The following is a 10320-nucleotide window of genomic DNA, read 5'->3' on the forward strand; positions in this document are numbered from 1 at the left end:
CTGCCCCTCCCCACCCTGCCCCGCCTCTCTCTCCCCAAAGCCAGAGCCATGAGGAGTGCCTGGGATCCCGGGGAAACCCAGGTGGGTGTCCTGGTGGCCAGGCCTGGAGCTCACCAGCTTGTCTTTTCATTGTTGAGCAAAGCCCTGCCCTGTGCCAACGGAGGGACAGATGGCAGCAGGGAAGAGGGGCTATTGGTGCAGGCAGAGTCTGTTCCTCACTAGCCTGATGCCTGGCCTGTGGACTCTGAGGAGTCAAGATCCCAGGGGTACTTCTTAATGCCTGACTGCCAAAAATGAGGGGTGAATGGGTGGGATGCAGAGAGCTTAGTATGTGCTAGCTATCATCATCATCATCATCGCTTGAGTGTAGATATCTGGTTTTTAATTCTAACTCTGTGACTAAAAATCACTGTCAACCTAAACAAGCTTCAACCTGTCGGACCCTCTGCTTCCTTATCTGTCAAATGGGGATTAAAACATCTGCCTAGCCAGGCTCGGTGGCTCAGCCTGTAATCCCGCGCCTTTGGGAGGCTGAGGTGAGTGGATTGCCTGAGCCCGCGAGTTCGAGACCCGCCTGGGCAGCGAGACCTCATCTCTACAGTAAATCAAAAAAATCAGCTGGGCATGGTAGCACATGCCTGTAATTCTGGCTCCTCGGAAGGCTGAGGAGGAAGGATCGCCGGAGCCCAGCAGGTCAAGGCTGCAGTGGCCGGGAGCGGCCACTGCACTCTAGTCCGGGCGACAGAGTGAGAATTCAACTCAAAAAAAAAACAAAAAAACATCCGCCTGCCTCAAAGGGCTGCTCTGACACCCATGTGGCATGACCTACACCAGGAGGATCTGGTGTGCATAAAATACCGAATTCAGCCTCTTGTCCGCAGATGTGTAGTGAACCCCTGTGGTGGGCCAGGCCCTGCACTAGATGGCTGGAAATCGGCAGGGAACAGACACACAATCCTCACCCCACCTTGTGGAGTTTACTTGCCAGTGGGGGAAGCAGACATTAATCCAATAATCACACAAAGAAACATGTAATTGCACGTTGCGGCAAGTGCCAGGAGAGAGCAGGGGCCACCAAGGATGGGAGCTGTGTGACCGTGTTGGTCTCTGTGGTGTCAGGAGGACGCATCCTGCTTTCCTGGGGGTTGCTGCAGCTCAGGTGGGAGAGTTGGGGTGTGGCTCGCGGGCAGGGCTGGCTGGCAGCCTGGAGGAAGCTGGGCCTCCACTGGCAGCTCATTCAGACAGGAACATGGGATTGTCAGCACAGGCACCTAGGGTGTCCTGGGGGCCTGTTTGCATGGCCGTGGACCTGAGGGATGTGTTAGGGGGAGGGCTCCTGGTACTCCTGTTTCCCTCCGAGGAACCCCTCAGGCTGCTGATCCAAGACGCAAGGTGGCTCCTTTTCTTGCATCCTGGCTAGGACAGAAAAGCCACAGTCTGTTCCACTGGTAACCATTGAGCGCCTACTGTGTGCCCAGCGTGGTGCCTCTGGCTGTGCAGATTTCAAGGGAGTGTCACCACTGCACTTCTCTCTTCCGGGAGCTTGTAGTGACCGCAGGGAGCTCAGATGTGCGTGTGTATCTTAGATAGCTAAATAATTGTGCAAGACAAGACTGGGGACAAAAATAGGCATTTGAGTCAAACAAGTCCCTGTTACACATCCGGCTGGGTTCTGGGGCTCTGGAGTGGGGGAGGGGTGGAAGGCAGGCTGGTTGGAGCAGCGGGGTCTAAAGGAGGCTCAGGGAAGGCTGGAAGGTCAGGGGAGAGGTGTCCTGGGGGCGGGGGCAAGGGAAGAGCAATTGGGATGGCGAGAGATGGAGAGAAAGAGGGAGGAGAGTCGGGGTGGGGGATGGGAAAGCATGGCCGCTAAAGTCTCACAGGGTGGGAGGGATTGGGGTTCCCTGACACAACTTCCCTGAGGTTTCTGGGGGCTCACTGTCCCTGTGAAACCAGATTTGTCTGGGTTGGGCTGCTGTCACTCTGGGAGCAACTCCCAGAGCCTCAGAACCCAGCTTTGTCAGGGACAGTGAAGGGGGCGGGGCACGGTTTGCTTCCCATCAGAGGAGGTGGGTGTTTGTTGGAAGGGGTGCAGGTGGATGAGGGGGAAGCTCGGGCGGGCCCCCACCTCTCTCTGCGAGCCAGAGTCTAGCCTCATCATCTCCCTCCAGGATGGCCAGCAGCTTGCACCCTCCGCCCCAGCTGGGCACAGATAGCCTGTGATGTGACTGACAGTGGTGTTAATCGAGGGGGCCAGGCATGTCACTCTGGCTCTGTGAGCGAGCAGGCCTGTCCCTCGTTCCCAGCCCTCGTGTAACCCACGCACCCAGAGCCACTCGGGAGGTGCCAGCATGGGGAGGGAGGCCCTCCAGGGCAGCAGGGGAGGGCCTGTGCAGGAAAACAAGGCCACCGTCCCTCTCCTTCCAAGGCACCTCTGGGATCCTCACAGAGCATAGTTGTATCCAGCAGCCATGTCTTCCTAGCCAGTCGGGCACCAGGCACGGGGCTGGGTGCCATGGTGGGGGCGTATTGAGCTGTTAGACCCAGCCTCTCTCTTAGGCTGCTCCCAGGCCAGTGTGAGGGGGACACGCCGGGGTCATAAGGATAGCAAAAGCTGCCGAAGCCCTTAACCATGGCCAGGCCTTGCTCCGGGCGCTTTGCTACAGGAACTAATTTAAGCCTTCCGGGAACTAGCTCCTTGGAAGGAGGCACTAGAGCTGTGTACATTTTGCAGGTAAAGAAACTGAGGCCCAGAGAGATGAAGTAACTTGCCCAGCTTCACGCTGCCAGCCGTAGAATCGGGATTTGGAGCCAGGCTGACCGGCTCTAGGACCTACACTGTTCACCCCCATGCTCCGTTGTCAAATAGCCAAGATGTGGCGTAACAGAGCCCTGACTGGGGTACATCTGCGGGGAGGCTCTCTGAGGGGCGCCTGGCTCAGGGGTTAGGAGCAGGTCTGCTTTGGGATTGGAAGTGGGGAAGCCAGGTGGAGTTGGTTTTAGTCCTGAAAGCATTAAGGGTTTCTGGCTTTAGCCCCAAATGATTCAGAAGGGAGAAGAGATGAGAATAGCAAGAAGGAAGACTCAAAAGACCTTAACATCTGCCTGCGAATGGCGCGTGAAAGACAAAGAAATAACGATTTGGAGCTTGGGGGTAGGAGAAGGTCTGACCACCGACAGAAATGGGGGCGGGGCCAGGAGCCAGCTTCTTACACAGATTTGCGTGAGGCCGTCTTCTTTCACGGCCTGTGTGCAACCCGTTTAAAAAATTATTCTTCTTAAGTTATCAGGGTTATGTTTGTTGTTTGAAAATGAACTGCTGCCATCGCGAGGGTTGGATAAAGAAGAGGTAAACATGGTTTTGGCCACGCCGAGTATAGGTGACCGTGGGCCAGGCACAGCTAAAGCAGGGGAAGGACAGTGTTCTGGGAGTTCTCAGGTGGTAGGTGGGCGGGGGTCAGGTGCCCCAGACCCCGTGGGGACGCCAGGGGCCAGGAGCAAGAAAGGAGATGGTCAGAGGACTGGGAGGGACCGCAAGGAGGGCAGCAGGTTAGGGAGCTGAGAGCGGAGAGTCAACAGAAGTGTTGACTGCTGTTGTGAGAAAGAAGGGTAGACGGCTGAGAGCTGGGAGCTGCCATTTTTTAGGAATGATGGGTGCAGACACTGGGGAATATTATTACAATGATGGAATATTTAGGACATGGGCCCAGTTGTGTCCCCATTGGCTTACATGCATTATCTTACGTTGTGAGTTTAAATTTCACAATAACCCTAGAAGGTGGGTGTTAGTGACTTGCCCATTTTACAGATGGGGAAACGGAGGACCAAATATTATGCAACTTGCCAGAGCAGGGAAAAACTCTAGTTCCTTTCTGTAGAAGTCGTCTCTGGGCTGGCACTTTGGTCTGCAGTCCCCCTGCCTTTGCTGTGACTACAGTCCACACAGGGCCAAACCTAAGTGACCCCCTGAGCAGAGCTGGAGTCAGAGGAGGTGACATTAGGGTCAGAGACAGTCCAGTTATCCGGGGGGGGGAGGCGGACAAAGTGGGGTGACAATAAGAGGCACTTCTCCTGCCTTTCCAGAATTTGCCCTGCCCTCTTCTTGAACATTCTGTGACTTGAGGATTTGTCCCTGTTAAATTTGTCTGGGTCGGGCTGCTGTCACGCACACCTTGATGTTGAATGAGTAGATTGTAAGAGGGTGTCAAAGGTCTGGAGTCCTCACCCGGAGAGGGAAGAGGGCTCACCACGGCCCCACACTTCAGTCTGGCACCCTGGCTGCACGACTTGCATCCTGCCTCGTGATGAGCACCCAGGAGGGCCAGGCACTGTACCAGGCATCTCCCACCAATGGTCTTGATGGGGGTGTCTCCTCATTCTCAGCCTGCACATGCAGAAGCCGAGGCTCTGGCAGGAGGTGAAGTCCCTGCAGTGCAGCCCGAAGGCGTACGGTTGTGAGTTGGGGGGTTGGGCGTTCAACCCAGGATGCCAGTCTCACTGCCTGCCCCCGGTGAGGCCCTGACCTCCTCTTTCTCCCTGAAGCCTCTGGGAGCATTGGACTGACTTGTCAGTTTAGGGCAAACCCCTCGGGGCCTGTCAACCCTTGGGACTTGTAAAGCTGGGAAATGTAGCTTCCTTGCCCGGGAGAGGCTCATTAGGAGACAGGCCTTACTGCTCAGGCTCAGAGGAGACTATAGATAGAGCTGGCTGGTGTGCGGGGGAGGTAGGGGGCGGCTGGGGGACAGCCTGGCATCATTGCCTGTGCCCCTCATCCCTACTGGCCAACCAAGGCTCTGTCATTCCGGTCCGAGGTGTCCAGTGGCCTGGGACTCTTGGCATCACCACTGACCGCTGTGTGATTCAGAGAAAGCCATGTGCTCTGGGCCTCCTGTTGTGATTTTTCTGGAACCAGGATACTGTTACGTCCATAGCCCATTTCTAGGAGATCTTGGTCAGCCAACAGACACGCATGCAGCACCTCATACATGCTAGGCACTGTCCTAGAAGCTAAAGATACAGCAGGAAACAACACACATGCACATCTCTGGCCTCACAGAGCTGACGTTTTCATGGAGCCTAGGAATTGTTTGCCAGGCAGGAGCTTGGAAAAAGGGGTCGAGTGTTTTAGACAAGAACAGAGAAACACGGGTCAAATGTTGCCCACAGGAGTGATAGAGTTTATTTCAACAGCAAAAGCCGGGCTCGGTGGCTCAGCCTGTAATCCCACGCCTTGGGAGGCTGAGGTGAGTGGATTGCCTGAGCCCGCGGGTTCGAGACCCGCCTGGGCAACTTGGCAAGACCTCATCTCTACAATAAATCAAAAATCAGCTGGGAGTGGTAGCACGCACCTGTAGTTCCAGCTATTGGAAGGCTGAGGCGGAAGGATCGCCAGAGCCCAGCAGGTCGAGGCTGCGGTGGCCAGGAGCAGCCACTGCACTCCAGTCTGGGCGACAGAGTGAGACTCCAACTCAAAAAAAAAAAAAAAAATAAGAAAAGAAATCCTATTTCAACAGCAACTCTGAAGCGGGTGTGATTTTTTTCCCATCTTAGAGGGGAGCAGAGTCTCCAAGGGTTAAGCCAGTTGCCCACGTACCTAGTACCCGAGAGAGCTGTGTCTGCCACCCAGGACTCCTCACCCCAGAGCCCAAGATCTTCCCTACCCGCTCACTGCCTCCCAGATTTGCATGCTGAGCCTTTTTATGCCAAATAAGATGTTCACTTTGTGGGCTGCAGAGGCCCAGTTCATTGTCCCATACCCTGAGACAAGGCTGTTCCCTTGAGTACTGTCCCCAGAAGTCATAGTCAGCCATGTACAAGCTTTTGTTGACCGTGTACTAAGGACCTAGGAGCCACGGCCTGCAGGTCATAAGTGGCACCTGCAGTGACCTCAGGCAGCCTGGCCAGGACTGGACAACCACAGAACTGTAAATAGAGAAGTCAAAGCTATGTTTTTTGCGCACCCCCCCCCCGCCCCCCGCCCTTCCCCTGTGTCTGGGCACCATTTCTCTCACCTCCTTATCCCCCAACGCTGGAGGTTGCAGCCTCTGAGCTAATCTGACTCCCAGGCCACAGCCATTCCTGAAGCCTCCGTGGAGACCAGGCTGAGGCTGAGCAGGAGTCTCAATCTGGGCTGCAAGTTCAAATCCCCTGGGGAGCTTTTAACAATCCCCATGCCCAGACTGGACCCTGGACCGATTGACTCTGAATCTCTTGGGTGAGGTGTCAGCATCTGTATTTCTAAAGCTCCTCAGGAGATTCCAAAGTGCAACCTAGCTTGCAAACTAGTGTTCTCATCTAGAGAAGGGCAGTGGCTCTAGCTGCAGGCTAGAATCAGTCAGGGAACTTTTTAAGCCTACCCAGGCCTGAGTCCTATCCAGACCAGTTAAATTAGATCCCCTGGCTGCTATCACCAGAATGTGCCTATAATTGGGGCCCTCCTACGGTCTCTGAGCACATGGCTGTCACCAGTCTAGTCACCTAAGGGGCTGGTGTTGGCGGTCAGAGGAGAGGTACCCCTTACTGGAGTCTCTGAGGATTCTCTGCAGGGCTGAAGGGCTCTGGGGAGTGACTGGGAGACTTCAGTCTTGTGAGGCAGTGGCCAGAGCCCTGGACTGGGGGTCAGAGACTTGGTCTCATCCCGGCTCAGACCCTCAGCAGCTGTGTGATTCTGGGTAAGCCACTGGGGGCCCTCAGGGCCTAGTTTCCTCATCTAAAAGCAAAGGTCGTCACTCTAGAACACACTCTAGTCACTAGGGAAGCCTTGAAAACTGATGACTCCTGGTGTTGCCCAGAGCCACGGGCTGGGTCTAGAAGTCTGTGTTTCTGGAAAACTCTCTGGTCAGATGCCACCAAGGTCACATCCTGCCTTGTCATTTCAGGAATTGGAAGTTGCAGAGCCCAAGGCAGCCAGGCTCATGTGTCCCCTGACTTAAGTAAATTTCACGCGAAGCCCATCTGAGTGCGGCCAAATGATAATGTGGAGGGAAGGCCGCATTTTTGTAGAGACCCTCACAGCAAGTGACTGGCGGGTTTTACAGACATATCTTTGCTGCTTTTCTGCAATGCCTATATTAGTCCTACTCTTTTTTTTTTTTTTTTTTTTTTTAGTTGGCGTCTCACTCTGTCACCCAGGCTGGAATGCAGTGGCATGCTTATGGTTCACTGCAGTCTCGACCTCCTGGGCTCAGATGATCCTTCTGCCTCAACCTCCTGAGTAGCTGGGACTACAGGCGCACACCACCATGCCCTGCTAATTTTTAAAAAATTTTTGTAGAGATGAGGTCTCACTGTGTTGCCCAGGTTGGTTTGAACTTCTGAGCTCACGTGATCTTCCCAGTTCGGCCTCCCAAAGTGTTGGGAATACAGGCGTGAGCCACCATGCCCGGCTGTTATCCCAGCTTTAAAATGATGGTTTGTAGCCGGCCTCGGTGGCTCAACCTGTAATCCTGCGCCTTTGGGAGGCTGAGGTGAGTGAATTGCCCTGAGCCCGCGGGTTCGAGACTTGCCTGGGCAGCGAGACCTCATCTCTACAATAAATCAAAAAATCAGCCGGGCGTGGTAGCGCATGCCTGCAATTCCGGCTGCTCGGAAGGCTGAGGCGGAAGGATCGCCGGAGCCCAGCAGGTCGAGGCTGCGGTGGCCGAGAGCGGCCACTGCACTCCAGTCTGGGTGACAGAGTGAGACTCCAACTCAAAAAAAAAAAATGATGATTTGTGGCTCAGGGAGTTTACATGACATCGCCAGGTCCCACAGCTAGGGGTCCAACGTCCAGACCCATGGCTGTCCAACTCTCCACCCCTCTCTTTGTGGCTTACCAGCCTAACTTTCCGGTCTTCCATTTTTTTCTTTCCACAATCATTCTCCTCAAAGAGACATCATTTTTTTATTTTTCACAAGAAGTTAAAGGATTCCTTTAAATGGTGGGCCTACCACATTTTGTAAGAGTTCTGCTTTACAAAATTCCAATCTGTGTACAACCTACCAGGCATTCCTTCACTGGATGTTGATTCTCCCCAATGTGGGTGAATCCGCACCCTGCCCCCCCATCCCAAGGAGGCTCATCTGAAAGGAGACAGCGCCTCCTTCTGGGGGATCACAGAACCCCAGGGCCGACTCCTGGCAGGCCCCAGGAGATGGGCAAGTTGATGGGATCCTCAAGGAAGACAGGCCCAGGCAGCTGCCTGTTGGCACCCCGTTTAGAACTGAAGGCTGGAGAACCCAGCTCCCTGGGCCTCTCCTGCCTCCCCAGACCCTGACCCCGCTGTGGGACTCTGGCGACTCCCCTGGCCCTGGGCGTCCCCAGAGGACTGAGCAGCTGGCACCAAGGGTTAACCGCAACCCTCTACCTCCCTCCTCTGGCTCTGGTCCGCTAGCCTGTTGCCATGGGAACGAGGCTAAAAATAAAATGGGCTCTCAAAGCCCAGCCCCATGCATAGGAGTCAAAACAAACTAATTAAAGCAGCCAGGCTAAAATGTGAAGATAATTACACCCTCACTCAGGAGCCAGTCGTGGAGATGGAAACGCTCAGCAGGCTGTCCCGAGTCAGAGCCCCTGGGCCTGGCCCTGCCAGGCAGGGCTGGTTCCCACACTCAGATCCCTCAGGCCCAGGGTCTCACCAAGCAGTCTCGTTACCCCTCCAGAGAAAAACCCACACTGCTTAGGCCTGAGATCCAGGGAGCAGCACACTCCTATCTTGTGGCTCCATTCCTCGTGAATCCCCTGTATGGCTTATGTCTCATCTGAGGTGGCCAAGGAGAAATGGGGGGAACCAACGCCTGAGGCTGTTTTTTTCCACCATCTCCACCATCTCCTTGAAACTCGGGGCAATCCTTACCCAGCTCTGGGCTGCAGCTATCCCTAAGACCTTGGCTCAAGGGCTTCAAGATAGTTGCTTTGTCTCTCCGGCTACTACCTCCCCTCCCGGGGGACCCTGAGGCCAGAAGGCTGTCCTTCATCTCCTTCTGGTCCAGGAGCACAAGGAGGGCCCTGTCCTCAGGCCACAAGGCCTCAGGGTCAGGCCCGTCCCACCCAGGGCCCTCTGTCTTACAGGACCATCAAGGTGGAGGTGTATGACTGGGATCGAGACGGCAGGTAAGCGGGCAGGAGGGAAGAGGACGGAGAGGGTGAGGGGGGATGGGGCAGCCACTAGGGAAGGGTGGGACCTTGCTCTCATGGTGCAAGGGAGCTGTGCCCAGGCCCCTACCTGCTCAGCTCTAGAGGGGCCCATTCATCCGCACCCAGCTCCACTAGGGCTTCCAAGGACCTATGTGCCACGGGATGTGGTCCAAGGGGTACAAGAGGTCTCCTTTTCCCCACATAGTGGCCCAGCAGCCAGGCAGGGCCTGCAATCTCCCCACGTCTGGCAGAATTGAGGATTTTCTGAAGGGTGCATGTTCTAGGGCACCGATACCGGTGACCCCTGAGCATTCGTGGACACATTCTGTGAGGCTGTCTGTGTAAGGCCTCGGACCAAGCATTGTGCAGTGACTGAGTGGGGAGGCCAATCATCCACGTGTAGCCTCATCGTCAGAGCAGCTGTTTGCAGAGAGCCAGGGCTGAGGGAGCAGGTCGTGGGGGAGGGTGGGCTTCAAGGCATGATGCAGCTGGAAGGAAGTGCCTGAGCAGGCCTATGTCTGGCTGGTGGAGGGTGGCTCCCACTCAGAGTCCTTGGGAGGCCGGTGCTTTCTCCTGTGGACCTGACTGCTGCCGAGAAGCCCATCCGCTTCACAAGAGCAGACTTCTGGGAGCTCTGGTTCAGGACCCTCCTGCTGGTCAGTGGAGCCAAATATATCACCCAGACTGGAGGGCAGTGGCCACTCCCAGCCACCGCAGCCTCGACCTGCTGGGCTCCGGCGATCCTTCCGCCTCAGCCTTCCGAGTAGCTGGAACTACAGGCTCACGCTACCACACCCGGCTCATTTTAATTTATTGTAGAGATGAGGTCTTGCCAAGTTGCCCAGGCTGGTCTCTCAAACTCGTGGGCAATCCTCAGGCAATCCTCTCTCCTTGGCTTCCCAAAGTGCTGGAATTACAGACTGAGCCACCGAGCCCGGCCTCTGTACAATTTTTTGCTGCACTTAAACTTACTCCAGAAGGTGTGGGACATAGCTCTCATTGTCTTTAAGCAAATGTTACTGGAAAAGAGATTAATGAACACTTTTTTTTCAACTTGTCACTAACTTGAAACTCAAATGAACATTTTTAACCTCGTCAGCTGAATTTAACAATTATTTTTAGGGTTTGAGACCAGCTTGGGCAAGACTTTGTCTCTACAATAAATCAAAAAATTAGCTGGGCATGGTAGCACATGCCTGTAGTTCCAG

The 10320-nt window shown here is 55.0% G+C and overlaps 1 protein-coding gene across 2 annotated transcripts in view; it reads left to right on the plus strand.

The window, feature by feature from the left end:
• The window catches only part of CPNE5 (copine 5), a 103035-nt gene that overhangs the window by 66537 nt on the left and 26178 nt on the right, over window positions 1–10320 (plus strand). For both annotated transcript variants that reach the window (XM_021715813.1, XM_008064582.2), the window contains one exon: window positions 9047–9088. In XM_021715813.1, coding sequence (XP_021571488.1) covers window positions 9047–9088 — 42 coding nt within the window. The remainder of the gene's footprint in view (window positions 1–9046; window positions 9089–10320) is intronic.

This window comes from Carlito syrichta, unplaced genomic scaffold, assembly GCF_000164805.1.
Source record: "Carlito syrichta isolate Samal-C Ts95f unplaced genomic scaffold, Tarsius_syrichta-2.0.1 Scaffold307715, whole genome shotgun sequence".
Classification (NCBI taxonomy): Eukaryota; Metazoa; Chordata; class Mammalia; order Primates; family Tarsiidae; genus Carlito; species Carlito syrichta.